Source organism: Lithobates pipiens, unplaced genomic scaffold (assembly GCF_037356315.1).
Source record: "Lithobates pipiens isolate NorthernLeopardFrog02 unplaced genomic scaffold, aLitPip1_a1.2 Scaffold_16, whole genome shotgun sequence".
In the NCBI taxonomy this organism is placed as follows: Eukaryota; Metazoa; Chordata; class Amphibia; order Anura; family Ranidae; genus Lithobates; species Lithobates pipiens.
Window position 1 is genome coordinate 445947349 of NW_027507748.1, and position 17349 is coordinate 445964697.

The 17349-nt window shown below is 44.7% G+C and overlaps 1 protein-coding gene across 1 annotated transcript in view; it reads left to right on the forward strand.

Moving 5' to 3' along the window:
• Window positions 1-3917: 3917 nt before the first annotated feature.
• TMEM131 (transmembrane protein 131) overlaps window positions 3918-17349 on the forward strand; it is a gene marked incomplete in the record, with an annotated part of 262694 nt that continues 249262 nt past the window's right edge. The window contains 1 exon segment of the mRNA XM_077482768.1: window positions 3918-4308. Within this exon segment, the coding sequence (XP_077338894.1) occupies window positions 4179-4308 (130 nt within the window).

Genomic DNA, 17349 nt, shown 5'->3' on the forward strand with positions numbered 1-17349 from the left:
CCGATTCTGCTGCGGACCAAAAAAAGGGTCCCGTGCGAGTTTGCGGCGGGTGCGGCGGGTGCGACACGAATTCAGCCATACTATCTGTATAGCTGAACTCGAATCGCACAGAGATCGGATGTGATTTGCACTGCAGTGCGGTGCGAATCACATCCGTTCTCATAAACCGCTGCAATGTGAACCCAGCCTTAGTGACACTGGCGACGGGGGGTGATCACGGGGTTAAACCTTTATTGGGGGGGTTAGGGGGGTACCTTAGAACTAAAGGGGGCTAACCCTAACTGCCCTAACAGTTATTAGTCACAAATGACACCTGCCGGGTGATCAGGGGGTTAAACCTTTATTAGGTAATAAATGGCGGGTGCCCTGAAACTATAAAAAAATAACTAACCAACCAGCGTCACCTGTAACAGTTATATGGTGATCACTGGTGAAAGGGTTAACTAGGGGGCAATCAGGGGGCTTTATGCGGTAGTATATGGGGGTCCCTAGCGCTATAAAAAGCTGCGGCGAACCTAAATACCTACCTGCCTAACTAGCGTCACCTGTGACACTAATACGGCGATCAGAAAAATGATCGCTTATTAGGCTGGGTTCACACTGGAGCGATGCGGAAACGCCGCGAATCCGCGGCGGGTTCCCGCATCGCATGCCTCCCGGCGGCAGTTCACACTGCCCTATGCGAACTGCTGGGAGTGTCAGTGAAATGTTACTGACACCCCCAGATCAGTTCGCATATCGCAGTGCGATCTGCAAACTCGGATCGCATGGTGTGAACACCCATGCGATCCGATTCTGCTGCGGGCCAAAAAAAGGGTCCCGTGCGAATTTGCGGCGGGTGCGGCGGGTGTGGCGGGTGCGGCGGGTGCGGCGAATGGCTGAACTCGAATCGCACAGAGATCGGATGTGATTTGCACTGCAGTGCGGTGCGAATCACATTCGTTCTCATAAACCGCTGCAATGTGAACCCAGCCTTAGTGACACTGGCGACGGGGGGTGATCACGGGGTTAAACCTTTATTGGGGGGGTTAGGGGGGTACATTAGAACTAAAGGGGGCTAACCCTAACTGCCCTAACAGTTATTACAGTCACAAATGACACCAATGCAAAAAAAAAAAAAAAAAAAAAAAAAATGACATTGGTGTCACTGTGACTGGGGGGCAGGGGTAATTGGGGGGGTGATCGGGGGGTAAAGGGGGGGTGTGAGTGTGCCTGGCATGTTCTACTGTGTGTGGGATGTGTTGGTGCAACTCACTGATCCGCTCTCCTCCGTGTCGGAACGAAAAATACCGACACGGAGGAGAGAATACATCACTTCCTCTCCTGTGTTTACATTACAGGAGAGGAAGTGATGTCACCGGGGATTTCCATTCGTCGGGAGCGATCGCGAGGGGGTGGCCATGAATGAATGGCCGTCCCCTCGTCCGGGATCGCTCCCGAACGAAAACCGACCGCCGCAGGCACCGGGCGGGGGCCCGATCGGGCCCCCGACCCGCGGGAGGCAAAGCACGTACATGTACGTGCTTATGCCTGCCCGTGCCATTCTGCCGACGTACATCGGCGTGAGGCGGTCGGCAAGTGGTTAAGGGCCAGGTTCGCACTATTGCGATGCAAAAACCCTGCGAATCAACTGCAGGTTCCCGCATCGCACCCAGCACACACGGCAGTTCACACTGCCATATGCAAACTGCTGGGGAGCGTCATATGTTAACAACACCCCCATTTCAGCTCACATATCGCACTGCGAACTGACAGTTCGGACATGAATCAGGATCGCATATTTGTGAACACACATGCTATCCGATTCTGGTCCTGTGCATGTTTGCACCGAATGCGGTGTTATATCAGCCATACTATCTGTATGGCTGACATTGCACCGCACAGACATCGCATGTAATGTGAACAGCAGTGCGCTGCGCATTACATGCAATGTCTGGCATCGCAATAGTGTGAACTGGCCCGGTGATGCCACTCGTGACCCTACCCCTTGTGACGTCATCGACACAGCATGCCCCTGGCTGACAACATCACAAGGGGGTGGGAGTCACCTGGTCATTTCACCGAGTGGCCCTGCCCCTTAGTTATTTAAAAATGGTCAGATGGCCAGAGCTTTTTTTTTTTTTTTTTTTTTTAAATAAAGGACTTGCCAAAAACTGTCTACTGTAATTTTTTACACAACACTTTTTTTTTTAAATCAGTAGAGGTAAATCAAATGAGGACAAGGTGCTTTGGCCCCTGCCCCGAAACATGCCCCCGCCCCCCCATGTTGAGGGCATGGGGCATGGTATGGTTCAGGAGGAGTGCTCGCTCTTCCAACCCCCCTTTCCTGCCAGGCTACATTCTCAGATAAGGGTCTAATATGGATTTGGTGGGGGGGGGGGGGGGGCTACTCCATTTTTAAAATATTCTTGGAGTGGGGTTCCCCTCAAAATCCATACCAGACCTGAAGGACCTGGTATGGATTGGGGGAGGGGACCCCACTGACAGCTGATGACTTATAGGTTGTTAATAATGGGGTGGCTGTCTGCTCTTTAACAAACTGCTATTTACAGTTTAAGGAGAAAAAAAAAGCAAAGCATATAAAAACTGCATACAAAAATGCGGGTTCAAAAACTCACTGGAAAATCACCAACCGCAGAGATGTGAATCTAACCTTAACTACTTGACGACCGCCCACAGTACATTTACATCATTACTTTGATGCAAAATACCGCTATGTCAGCAACTAGCTGACATAATCCCGGTATCCTCTTGTTCTGCAGGCGATTGTCTACAAAATAAAAGTGGTCTCAGCAGCGCATTCACAGCGAGATCACTTTTAGAGGTGGCGGAAAGGGTGCACACTGCTTCCCGGACATCCCGGCTTTTCTCATTTATTTGGCGGACCGGAGCGACGTCTGACGTCACTTCCGCCTAACGGCCTTAAAGGGTCCAAAAAAAAGAATTCTGTTTTTTTTTTTTTTTTTTTATTGATTTCAAAGGTAAAAGAAAGATCTGAGGTCTTTTTGATCCCAGATCTCTCAATAAAGAGGACCTGTCATGTTTATTTATATTACAAAGGATATTTACATTGTTCATAATAGGAATAAAAGGGACAGTGTAAAAATAAAAAGTTAAATAATAAAAAAAAAACTTAAAGGGCCCTGTGCCTCCGTGCTCATGCACAGAAGTGAACGCATATGTAAATTGCGCCTACATATGTAAACGGTGTTCAAACCACACATGTGAGGTATTGCCAAGCTCATTAGAGTGGGAGCAATAGTTCTAGCCCTAGACCTCCTCTGTAACTCTAAACAGGTAACCTATAAATATTTTTACAGTGTCGCCTATGGGGATTTTTAAGTACCGTCGTTTGTGGCCATTCCACGAGTGTTGGAAATTTAAAGCATGACATGTTAGGTATCTATTTACTCATTGTAACATCATCCTTCACATTATACAAAAAAATGTGCTTTAACTTTACAGTTTTTTTAATTAAAAAAGTTTTTTTTCCAAATAAAATTGTGTTTGAAGGACTGCTGTGCAAATACGGTGTGACATAAAATATTACAAAGATCACCATTTTATTGTCTAGGGTCTCTGCTAAAAAAAAGTTTGGGGGTTCTTTTCTAGCAAAAAATACTAATTTCAACTTGTAAGCAAAAAGTTACAGAAAGGCCTGGTCCTAAAGTGGTTTAACGTTTTCCCTGCACCTTTCAGCAACAAAGCAGAGCTGAATTGGTATCCATTGCAGTTGATGTGTACACCTGACAAGCCCTGTATGTGTCATCCAGCACGTGCTGCTAACATGTGTGCAAGAGGTGAATGTTCACATAGATATGCAGCCACTCAATGACATGTGTGCAGTATCCAGCGCTGTCCACCAGGTGTCGCTGTGGACGACTCCATGCGCTCAGAGGCGGCGCTGCCTGTCACAGGAAGCGGATGTTTGCGGCTACAGCGTTACTGGTGTGAGGAAATGAAAACACAGGTAGACGCTCTGGCCCCTGAATATCTACTGCTCTGGTGGAGTCCGGCTGAGGAGAGAGCAGTTGGAAGAGAGTGAAGGATTGCGGGAGTTGTTGAGAGACTGCACGGAGAAGAGTGCGGTGACAGAGCCGGGCTGGAGGAAGAGGAAGCTGGCGGAGTACATTCACATGCTGTGTTCCTGAGAGAGCAGTTCACCTGTCTACTTTACCATGGCCAGGACAACCAACCTGCTGCTGCACCAACACTGCCACTGTTGTGCCCGCCGGAGCGCCTGTTCTGGGATCTACAGCCTCCTCCTGACCCTGGTCACCCTGCACAGTGCCAGCAGCCACACCGAGGGTGAGTGACCTCAGCCCCTAGGGGAGAGACCAGGTGTACAGGGGAGAGGGCGGGTGTCCTCGGCTCCTAGGGGAGAGACTGGGTGTACCGGGAACACAACTCCCACTAAACTGTGGGGTACAGGTCAACCGTTTTTAGGGCACTGGGACGGGGCCGGCCAGCTCGTTTTAGGGCCCCGGGACGGGGGCATTTTGGCAGGTGGTATAGCGTTAAAAATAGCACCTGCAATCTAAAATGAGCTGGCCGTCCCCGTCCCGGGGGCCCTAAAATGAGCTGGCCAGCCCCGTCCCCTGTACCAGGGCCCTAAAACGAGCTGCCAGCTCGTTTTTAAGGCCCCTGGACGGGGCCGGCCAACTCGTTTTTAGGGCCCCGGTACAGGGGTGTTTTTGCAGGTGGTATAGCGTTAAAAATAGCACCTGCAATCTGCCCTCCAAACAGCTGCACCATTGCCCGAGTGCTTTCACACTGGAGCGGTGCGCTGACAGGACGTCAGGAAAAGTCCCACCAGCAGCTTCTTTGGAGCGGTGTGTTTACCGCTCCTCCACATTGAAACCAATGGGGCAGTGTGACCATACCGCTGGCAAAACGCAGCTATTACGGGCGGTTTTAACCCTTTCTTGGGTGCTAGCAGGGTTTAAAAGCGCCCCGCTAGCAGCCGAAATGCGCCACAAATCCAACAGTAAAATGCAGCTAAAAATAGTGGCGCAGTGTGAAAGGGGTCTAAGGGCCCAGGTACAGGGGACGGACCGCCCAGCTTCTTAGAGCCCAGGTTACAATGGAAGTAGTGCTATACTTTACATATTAAGAAAAGTCATCCTGTTAACTGACATAAATATTGTGAGTCTTAGCCAAGTCGGTGGTCAAAGTGGAACTACACTGCATCTGAGCACTGCAAACCAAAAACCCTATTCAAAGCAGTAATGGGTAAAAAATAGCCCTCCTATACCCCCCCCCCCCCCAACAGGCTTATGCCATAATGTGCTTACCTGTAGGTACAAGTTTAAAAAAAAAAAAGTACTAACCCTTTTAATCCATTTGAAATATTCAAAGCAAGCTCATGCAATCTATCCATGTCTCTATGCTTTATTTGGTTAAGAAATCGCTTTGAAAAACACCCCCTAGCAGTTTTGGCTGTGGCCATCTTGAGTAAGGGCAGATGATTCATGTAGCATTTACTTCCTGGAATCCATCTGCCCTTAGCTCAGGCATGAGGATGTGCGCTTAGCTGAGAAGACCCCTCCTCCCTCCTGAAGACTCATGGGATGTATGACATAATTTGCCTAGGCCTGGAAACCAGAAAGTAATTGAAGAGAAAAAAAATTAAAACAAGTACAGTTGTGCTCAAGATTCCCTGTGCTCAAGAATTGGTAGTAAACAGTATGCACTATTTTTAAAGCAAACATGGGTGAGCAGAAAAAACTAATTTCTTTTATTTCTTATGGGATTCATGTTTAACTGTAGGTTATAACAAAATGGCACAATCCATAAAACAAAACATGGCAACAAGTAAACAAATGAAATGATGCCTATTTAAAAGTCTGCATCCCCTTAGTTCTTAAAGTGTTACACAGTATTAAAGTGTTAACTGTAATAGTAGTATTGCCCCCTTTAGCATCAGTGACCATGTGCAGTCTTTTGTAATAGTTGCCTGAGGCCCAGAATTCTTGAAGGTGGTACAGCTGCCCAGTCGTCTTGGCACAATGTGTCCAGGCCATGTAAAGTCTTTGGTCGTCTTGCATGAAGCTCATGTTTCAGATCTCCCCAGAGTGGTCAGGAGACTGTGCTGACCACTCCAGAACCTTCACCTTTTACCTTTTTCTGTTGTGACCAATAGAGGGTCTACATGGCCTTGTGCTTAGGGTCATTGTTGTGATGGAAAGTCTAAGAGTGTTTCATGCGCAGCTTTCGTGCAGAAGAATGCAAGCTGTCTGCCAGTATTTTTTGATGACGTGCTGCATTCATCTTGCCATCAGTCTTCACAAGATTTCCTGTGCCTTAAGAGCTTGCACACCCCCAAAACATCAGTGAGCCACCACCATGCTTCACAGTGGGGGTGGTATTCTTGTCAATATAGGCCTTGTTTACCTATAAATATAGTTCTTATGGTTGTGACCAGAAAGCCTTATTTTGGTCTCATCACTCAGATCAACCCTGTCCTCAAATACCCCCAACAGGCCATGTTTTGGAAATTTCTCTTGGATAAAATAGCTGTCCAAAATACCAAGTCATTGACTCTGATTTAAAGCACCTGTACAAGATAAAGGAAATCCTGCAAACATGGCCTGTTGGGTGTACTTGAGGACAGGGTTGAGAACCACTGCTCTAGATTAGTGTGCCAGAAGCTGTGAGAACAATTAATTGTGTTGACTAAAATACCATAACCCCGGTATCCTCTTCTTTTAGTGAGCCGTCTGGTTTCAGATAAAAGTGGTCTTTGCATCGGATTCACCGCAAGATCCCCAACTTTCTTTTATTTAAGCCTCCGTTTGTCAGAAAATACAACAGTTGAAATGAAATGCCAAAAAAAGACAGATAAATTGCTGCCGATCGGGTCCTTCTCCGTGTTGGGTATGGAGCTGAGTGAGGAGAAGATGGCCCCCACCCGGCTCCATACCATTGCAGGGCGGAAGTGACCTCAAAATGTCACCTCCACCCATAGCTTTTTAAAGGGACTTTTTTTTTTATTTTTATTGCATTTTAGTGTAACCCCAGATCTCATATTTTAAGAGGTCCTGTCATGCATTTTTTTTCTATTACAAGGGATGTTTAATTATTTATTTTTTAATTTTTTGTCAAAAGAACAGTGTAAAAATGAATGAGAAAAAATTAAATAACTTTTTTAACGTGCCCCATTGAGCTCCCATGCAGAGGGGAACGCATACGTGAGTAGCACCCGCATATGAAAACAGTGTCCAAACCACACATGTGAGGTATTGCCGCAATCTTTAGAGCGAGAGCAATAATTTTAGACCTAGACTGCCTCTGTTACTCAATACATGCAACCTGCAGAATTTTAATTTTTTTAACCAGTTCCCGACCAGCGCGCGCTGATGTACTTCGGCAGAATGGCACGAGCAGGCATATTGGCGTACAGGTACGCCCAATCTTTAATGCCGCCCTGCCATCGCGTGCCGGACCCCTGTGAGTCTGGTTGTGCTTCCTGCGGACTAGATCGCCGCGGGCATACCCGCGATCGTCTCACGGGACGGCTGAATGGAGGAAATGCCGTATAAACAGCATTTCTCCATTCTGCCTAGCAACTAGTGACGCTGATCTCTGCTCCATGTGATTGGAGCAGAGATCAGTGTTCACTAAATGAAAGCCCAACCCCCCCACAGTTAGCAACACACCCCTAGGAACACTTAACCCCTACACTGCCACCCACTGGTTAACCCCTTCACTGCCAGTGTCATTTACACAGGAATCACTGCATTTATATAGCAGTGATTACTGTAGAAATGACAATGGTCCCAAAAATGTCCGATGTGTCCACCACAATGTCGCAGTCACAATAAAAATCGCTGATCACTGCCATTACTAGTAAAAAAAAAAAAAAAAAAAAATTATTAATAAAAATGCCATAAAACTATCCCTATTTTGTAAACGCTATAACTTTTGCGCAAACCAATCAATAATCGCTTATTGCGATTTTACCAAAAATATGTAGAAGAATACGTATCGGCCTAAACTGAGGGAAAAAATTTCTTTTTTATATATTTTTGGGGGATATTTATTATAACAAAATAAAAAATAATGCGTTTTTTTCAAAATTGTCGCTCTATTTTTGTTTATAGCGCAAAAAATAAAAACCGCAGAGGTGATCAAATACCACCAAAAGAAAGCTCTATTTGTGGGGAAAAAAAGGACGTCACTTTTGTTTGGGAGCCACGTTGCGCGACCGCGCAATTGTCAGTTAAAGCGACGCAGTGCCGAATCGCAAAAAAGGGTCTGGTCTTTGACCAGCAAAAATGGTCCGGTCTGTAAGTGGTTAATATCCATGCCAAAATTTCAGGATTTCTGCCAGGGGATGCAAACGTTTGAGCAAAACCAGTAAATATATCTTCCTGTTTATTTACTATGTCAATCCTGATTGAGAAGAGTGAAGTTCCACTTTAATTTCTAGACCTAACCCTAATATAGAAAATGAAAACTTCAAAATAACTGTTTGTTTTCTTTATTTTTCTTATGAAGCATATAGTTCAATAATTTCTAACATGTATGAGGACGCACACTGGCTGCTGAAATCATTAGAAAACAAGAAATGAGATTTCTTGTTTTACAAAGTGTGTTGTAAGTAAATTAAAGAATTTCTAGTAGGTTTAAAACGGAACTAAACTCTCTCAAACGGCACTATGTATATAACAAAATAAAGTATGGAGACATTGGTGAGTTTTCTATATATAATATAGTTGGTTAATTTTTAGTATTCAATCAAATATTTTTCAGTTTGTGGTGCTCAAATACAAGTTAATTCTTTTAAAATAACCTGGATTGACTTGCCATCCAAGCAACCCAGGTCTTAACCTTTTTTCCTCTTTCAACTGTAGGAAATGGGGCAGTTTTACAGAACATTTTTTTTTTATTTTTATATATCGGACTGACATTTTTGGCGGAATATTTTTCAAGCAAATACATAACATGTTTAATCAATTAATTTACTATGGGCCCATCGGTCGCAGAGCCACAGCGAAGGTCCTAAACCCTGTTGCTGCAAATCTGTATGTGCACTTGTCGCTAGTTTCAGCTGGATCACAAAAATGGCCTGGTCATGAAGGGGGTAAATCTTCTGGAGGTCAAGTTTGTAAAGAGGAGCCCCCCCCCCCCGTGTGTGTGTGTGTGTGTTTTTTTTTTTATTTTTTTTTATTTTATTTTTTTTTCCCCTTTTCTGGTTTATCTTCAAAAATGTAATTGTGTCCCGCAAATCCAATGTTTGGTGTGCTGGAGTTCGTCTTGTGTACCCAGTCTTGTCCCACTATCTGCACTTCTAATGTCATTGGGAGTCGGCTATCTTCCTGGTTCGGGTTTCTGGCCCCCTGATGAAGCCTTGCAAGGTCTTTGCCCCCACTTTGGTTTGAAGCTGATATCCCCTGGGTTACATAATGTGCGTATTCAAGGAGGCCTAGGTGAGAATGTAGGGTGGGGGAAGGAATGCCAAAGATAGCACAGCAAATACAGATTGCAAGGGTGCCCAACATTTTGAAGAGCGTGGGCCTCTTAAGCGACTTGGTAACCGGTCCACAAAAAGCGGTGTGGGCAGATGACCAGTCTGTTTAAAATCTGCATATTCAGAGCGGACACGGGAAAAGCCCACTCTACTCTATGGGCCCTTTCGATCCACCCAGATGGAAGGGGGACGCCCTTCTGTGTAGGGTTTTTTTATTTTTTATTTATTTTTTTAGCTCAGATCAGATTGGAAGTAATTGGGTGTAGACGGACACAAGTCCGTTTACATCTGCTGCTCCATAGAGGTGAATGTTTTTCGATTGGGTTGGACTGATCCTGTGAAAAGGGGCTTAAGGCTGCTTTGACGCTGATGCACTGTGGTTTACCCACAACTCGGGTGCAGTGCACCTGTGGCTTTCCTGCAGGTTTGCTGCACTGTGCCACAGATTTATATTATCCTGCAGGTGTGGTACACTTTCTGAAAGCGCACCAAACCCTCAGTGAAGGTAACCCACAGGTGCCTTGTGCTGCTCCTGCGGATCAGTTTGAAAGCAGTCCAGTAACCACTGCCGAACAGACATGCCCAAATATATACTGTGATTTTAGTAATAATCTCACCTTTTTTAATAAGCATCTTCCATTCAGGTATCGCCGGCTGCTGCTGTCCCAGGCAGAGTACATTTGATACCTCTCCGCCTGTAGCAGGAGTTGGCATTATACAGGAAACATCAGCTTATGTGGCTCTTATCCGTAGCTGCTTGCTTCAATCACAACACTGATGGTCTAAAAATGGCAGGTCAGCAACCTGCCATCCCAGAGCAGGAGGTCATGGGCAAACAGAAGGTTCTGCGGGCCACTGGCTGGTCACCCCTGCCTTAAAGTTTTAAAGTTCAAGTTTTTTTGTTTGTTTTGTGTGTTGTGTTTTTTTATTTTATTTTTATTTTATTTATTTTTTTCATAAAACGGATAATTCCATACCTTATCAGTATTACTTTTTCAGTAAATTTCCTCCTCAGATTTTACATTTGCAAAGCCAAGTTTATAGACAACCCATTCTATGTGTTTTTTTTTTTTTCCCCCTGTGCTGCCTGTGTGTGCAATGCTCAAAACTATGTACAGTTGTAGTACAGAGTGGGAGTGTGCATGCCGAGGGGGCTTCTACAGGACTGCCTGGGTTCTAGAGGCACAGGGGGTTGTATTACTATAACTGGAGAGTGCAAAATCTGGTGCATCTGTGCATGGTAGCCAATCGGCTTCTAACTTAAACTCCTTCAATTTTAAGCTTTGACCAAAAAAAAAAAAACCTGAAAGCTAATGTTTCTATCAGATTTGCACGATCAATCGTTAAAAAAAAATAATTGTGATCTTGATTCAACCCACCTCCCCACAATCTTAAGCCGGCATTTCCACGATTCTACGTAACAAGTGCAGAGCCATTCTCTGCTCAGAGCTGTAAAAAAAAAAAAAAAAAAAATTGTATTTGCTTCATATTAAAGCCCTGGTTCACACCGATGCAGCTTTGAAATCGTGCTACATCTGCATGATTTCTAAGTCGCACATCATTGCAATTTGCATTGCCAATTTTATTGCAGCTTGCAACTTCATCTAGCAGAAGTCTATGCAACTCGCAATTAAATTGGAAAAAAGTAGTGCAGGAATTTTTCTTAATTGCTGCAACATGAGTCGTTCCAGTGCCAGCAACAGTTGAGGCAGAAATCTGGACTTCACCTTGAGATGCATATACTGTGTATTTAAACTTATGTGCGTTTTTGATGCTTGGACATGTATTGCTGTTGCTTTCTAAAGCGAATTATAATGCATATCAAGAAACGGACGCAACTTTTTTTTTTTTTTTTCTTTCTTTCTTCCCCCAAGTGCATGTCAACTCAACTTTTCTAGAACAGAAAACTAATGTGGGATTAGGTGCTGTTGGGACTGATACCAGTAGTTATTTGGTTTAAAGATTACCTCCAGGTAAATATAAATGTGCACAAATTAATTCAGTTTTGTGATCATTAAGGCACCAATATGCAGGTCAATACAAGCAGTCAAAGTAACTGAATTTGACTTAGTTGGTATCAGCCTCTTGACAAGTGGACAGCAGAGTTTAGAAAGGAGGAAGTAGCACAGGGAATCAGTCAGGTTTTAAGCATTGTAAGACATGCTGGTATGAGGAGAAAGCTGATCTCATCGGTATGCTGCTTATCCCTTCACTGTCTTGGTGCAGTGTGGGGACCTGTAAGTCAAAACTAAAACTGCAGCAGGGAAATCTCAGGTCCTTCTCCTGCTAGACAGGTAAGTGCTGTGTGGCAGAGTGTAAATCTCAGAACTGGAAATTTAGAAATACAAATCTTTTACCGGGTAAAGCAGTGGTTTAAAGTGGTTGTAAACCCATTACAACCACTTTAACCTACAGGTAAGCCTAGATTAAGCTTTACCTGTGGGTGCAAGAAATATCTGCAAGAGCTATGCATACTGGCTCATTATACCTTGGCCTTGCAGGGTGTAATTTTATTATAAGTTTTTTTTATTTTTAATTAAGGCTTGCACCTTGTACAGTATAGGATGTCACCTGTACCCAGTCTTGCCACGAATAGTTAGTCCAGTTCTGAGCAATCCTCTTATCTTTCAGTGAACTAAAAACTGACACACATAGAAATAGGAGTCTGTTTCTCCTCCTTGCTGTGAGTGACAGGTGATTTACATATCTCATGCAGGAGCCTGAGAGAGGCATACTGTGTACTTCAGATCTGTTCCTCCTTTCTTCAGCTCTCCTAGGATTGGCTGCTCCTCACCTCAGCATGATTGGGCATGCTGAAGTCATGTGGTGACTTTTCTGGGTTTTGACTGGATGCTAGTGATCCTAGCAGAAGTTCAGTGTAAGAATTACATAGGAGAAAATTCTTGTTGACAAGTGGAGTGTAGTGTAGAGGTGGAGTGTAGAGGTGGGCGGGGAGTCTGACATCACAACTTCACCCACCCACAGAATCTGCAGTTTTTCTGGTCTCATAACAGGTAAGGATACATGTAGAAGGCATGTATATCCTTATAGATGACTACTATGGCAGTCGTTTAGAAAGGATGAGTGGGTTTACATCCACTTTAATTTGTTCTCTTAAAGTTCAGATTTAGGCCTCGTGCACACATCAGTATATAGGTGTTAAATATGCCTGTGTAAAAAACAGTTTCCCCACAGCTGTGCCGAAGATGGGGTATACATAGAAAATTGGTTGTACACTCCTTTTATTTGTGTTACTGCAGATGCATCTACTTTTACCTGAACATGCGCATATGGCATATTATTTCTGTGCATGTACCCTTAACCACTTTCATACCGGACCATTTTGCTGGCTTAAGACCAGACCACTTTTTGCGATTCGGCACTGCGTCGATTTAACTGACAATTGCGTGATCGTGCAACATGGCTCCCAAACAAAATTGACATCTATTTTTTTTTTTTTTTTTTTTCTCCACAAATAGAGCTTTCTTTTGGTGGTATTTGATCACCCCTGCGTTTTTTATTTTGTGCACTATAAACAAACAAAAAAAGCCACAATTTTGAAAAAAATGCATTATTCTTTACTTTTTGGTATAATGTCCCCCAAAAATATATAAAAAAAAATTTTTTTTTCCCTCAGTTTAGGCCGATACGTATTCTTCTACATATTTTTGGTAAAAAAATCTCAATAAGAGATTGGTTTACGCAAAATTGATAGCATTTACAAAATAGGGGATAGTTTTATGCTATTTTTATAAATTTTTTTTTTTTTTTTTTTTTTTTTTTTTACTAGTAATGGTGGCGACATTATGGCGGACACATCAGACATTTTTGGGACCATTGTCATTTATACAGCAATCGGTGCTATTCAAATGCACTGATTCCTGTGTAAATGACACTGGCAGTGAAGGGATTAACCAGGGGTTGGCAGTGTAGGGGTTAAGTGTGTCCTAGGGTTGTTACTAACTGTGGGAGGCGTGGCTGTGTTGGTGAACACTGATCTCTGCTCCAATCACAGGGAGCAGAGCTCAGTGTCACTTGTTGCTAGGCAGAACGGGGAGATGCCGTTTACTTCCGCATCTCCCCATTCAGCCTCCCTGTTTGACGACCGCGGCAATCGAGTCCACGGGACCCGCAACCAGACTCGCGGGCATCCCGACCGTCGTGCATGCAATGGCATGGCGGCGTTCTTAAAGGGACGTACCTGTACAAACATATGCCTGTCCATGCCGTTCTGCTGACGTACATCGTCGTGCGCCAGTCGGGAAGTGGTTAAAGTGGAAGTCCATGCAAAAACGAAAATCCCTGCATCCATAGACTCCACCAATCTAACACTAACCTATCTAGCCCTGTAAAGTAAAAATCGATTATACATCTTTTTTTTTATTTTAATCCCACGCTGAGCTGTCATCCGTGGCTTCGCTGTGGAGGTGGGTGTAGAGGATGCGGATGACAACGGAAGCCCCTTAGTAAGTCTATGGATGACGTCCCTTCCCATTTATTTCACGGCCGCTGACGGCTGTGTGTTCTGCAGAGCTTCCGCCACTGGAGGTCAGATCGGGGTCAAAAAGGGTGTATGTATGTGTGTGTGTGTGTGTGCTTTCAAGCTGCAAGACAGATTTCAAAGTTCATTACTCCAGGTGCCATTCAAAAAACCTTGAATTAGATATTATGTTGGCCATCATAGAAAAAATTATAAAAAATAAAACAAACATTATACCAAGTAATACCATTTTTAATTTTGTGTTTTGTTTGGGATTCTTTTTTACTTTTTGCATGTATGAAATGAAACTGAAATGCTTCAAGTAGGCACGTGCCTTTTAAAGCATAGCTGCGGTCAAAATGTAAAATGATATACTTATTTCCACATTCTTATTTAACCTGAACAATATTGTGAATACTTCCACATATAGTATTTAATTCATTGAATGCAGTGATATATATACTCTATACCAGTGATGGCGAACCTTGGCACCCCAGATGTTTTGGAACTACATTTCCCATGATGCTCAACTACACTGCAGAGTGGATGAGCATCATGGGAAAAGTAGTTCCAAAACATCTGGAGTGCCAAGGTTCGCCATCACTGCTCTATACCCTGTGTGCAGACACTGCTGTGCACATTTCACAACGCCTGCCTTGTTAAAGAGGGATTCCACCAAAAAAAAAAAAATATTAAAAGCCAGCAGCTATAAATACTACAGCTGCTGACATTTAATAAATGGACACTCTCACCTGTCCCGGGTTCCAGCGATGCCGAGGCCGATCGATCTCTCGGCTGCTGCCGTCACCATTCTAGGTGAGGGAATCGGGAAGTGAAGCGAATCGGCTTCACTTCCCGGTTCCCTACTGCGCATGTGCGAGTCGCGCAGCACAATAGGAATTCTCCACACTGTCACTGGGATCCGTGTGTGTCCCAGCAGACAGCGCGGCAGGACAGGAAAGGACATAGACTCCCACGGGAGTCTATGCCCGGAAGTGGGTGTAAATACTTGTCTTTGACAGGTATCTCCCCCCCCCTGTAAGGTGCCAATTGTGACACCGGAGGGGGGGAGGGTTCCGATCAGCGGAAGTTCCACTTTAGGGTGGAACCCCGCTTTAACTACAGTGGTGCTCAAATGAGACACGTTAGGAGTTGAAGTCAATTATCCCTACAAATAACAGTAGGAAATGAGCAGAGGAGAAGCTGCAAAGCATGCAGGGAATCCAGGACGACGTGGAAAGAGATGGCCAGCAGACAGGCAGCACTTACAACATGAATATAAATTATTCAAGTAAGCTTATATTGGATTGTCAAAAAGTAACTATTGTTTGTGTTGCAGTGCTATGCTGTGACTATAGATCTTCTTTGACTAGTTCATCTCTATGGACATAGTATAAACTGGTGAACAAAGTATTTTTAAAGCAAATTTTTCAGGTACCATCCTTTTTTTGCAATATCTTGGATTTGACATGTTTGGTATTTAAACAAAAGAATATTTTGCACATTTATTTAACTGCTTTTCTCTAAGCAAGCCAGCACATTGTTTTTCAAACTTGTAATAATTGAATCCAAAAAGTGTAGTGCTATGATAAATCACTCTAAGGCCTCATGCACACGAGACGCAGTTAAACGCACGTTCAGATGCAGTTGGACAGTTTTTTCAACTGCCCCTGAACTCATTCAATGTTATCCTATGTGTCCATGCACACAGTCTCGTTTTTTTCCGTTTTTATGCAGTTGCGTTTAATCTCGTTTTTCCAGAAGCAAAAAAATGCGTTCAGAAGCAAAAATTTCCACGTTTCAGACGCAAAACGCGGTAAAACACGGCAAAACGCCGCTACCGCGTTTAGCCGCGTTTGCGTTTATATGCGTTTTTAAAGGTGACCTTTTTCTTTACATTAAAAATCTCAAAAATGATTGCAAATGATGAAAAACCATTAGAAAAATATTTTAAACAATTGCAAGTGGACAATCCACAACTTGTGGCAAGTGACATGGCAGGTGGCAAGTGACGTGGCAAGTGGACAATCCACAACTTGTGACAGTGACGTGGCAAGTGATGTGGCAGGTGACGTGGCAAGTGGACAATCCACAACTTGTGGCAGGTGGACAATCCACATCTTGTGGCAGCTGACGTGGCAAGTGGACAATCCACATCTTGTGGCAGCTGACGTGGCAGCTGACGTGGCAAGTGGACAATCCACATCTTGTGGCAGCTGACGTGGCAAGTGGACAATCCACATCTTGTGGCAGCTGACGTGGCAGCTGACGTGGCAGCTGACGTGGCAAGTGGACAATCCAAAACTTGTGGCAAGTGACATGGCAGGTGGCAAGTGGACAATCCACAACTTGTGACAGGTGATGTGGCAAGTGACGTGGCAGGTGATGTGGACAATCCCCAACTTGTGGCAGTTGACGTGGCAAGTGGACAATCCACAACTTGTGGCAAGTGACGTGGCAGGTGATGTGGCAAGTGGACAATCCACAACTTGTGGCAGTTGACGTGGCAAGTGGACAATCCACAACTTGTGGCAGTTGACGTGGCAAGTGGACAATCCACAACTTGTGGCAGGTGACGTGGCAAGTGGACAATCCACAACTTGTGGCAGGTGACGTGGCAAGTGGACAATCCACAACTTGTGGCAAGTGGACAATCCACAGCTTGTGGCAGGTGATGTGGCTGGTGACGTGGCAAGTGGACAATCCACAGCTTGTGGCAGGTGGCATGGCAGATGACGTGGAAAGTGGACAATCCACATCTTGTGGCAGGTGACGTGGCAAGTGACGTGGCAGGTGATGTGGCAAGTGGACAATCCACAACTTGTGGCAGGTGACGTGGCAGTTGGATAATCCACAACTTGTGGCAAGTGACGTGGCAGGTGATGTGGCAAGTGACGTGGAAGGTGATGTGGCAAGTGACGTGGCAAGTGGACAATCCACAACTTGTGGCAGGTGATGTGGCTGGTGACGTGGCAAGTGGACAATCCACAGCTTGTGGCAGGTGGCATGGCAGGTGATGTGGCAAGTGACGTGGCAAGTGGACAATCCACAACTTGTGGCAGGTGATGTGGCAAGTGGACAATCCCCAACTTGTGGCAAGTGGACAATCCCCAACTTGTGGCAAGTGGACAATCCAAAACTTGTGGCAGGTGACGTGGCAAGTGGACAATCCAAAACTTGTGGCAGGTGACGTGGCAAGTGGACAATCCAAAACTTGTGGCAAGTGACGTGGCAAGTGGACAATCCACAACTTGTGGCAGGTGACGTGGCAAGTGACGTGGCAAGTGGACAATCCACAACTTGTGGCAGGTGATGTGGCAAGTGGACAATCCCCAACTTGTGGCAAGTGGACAATCCAAAACTTGTGGCAGGTGATGTGGCAAGTGGACAATCCACA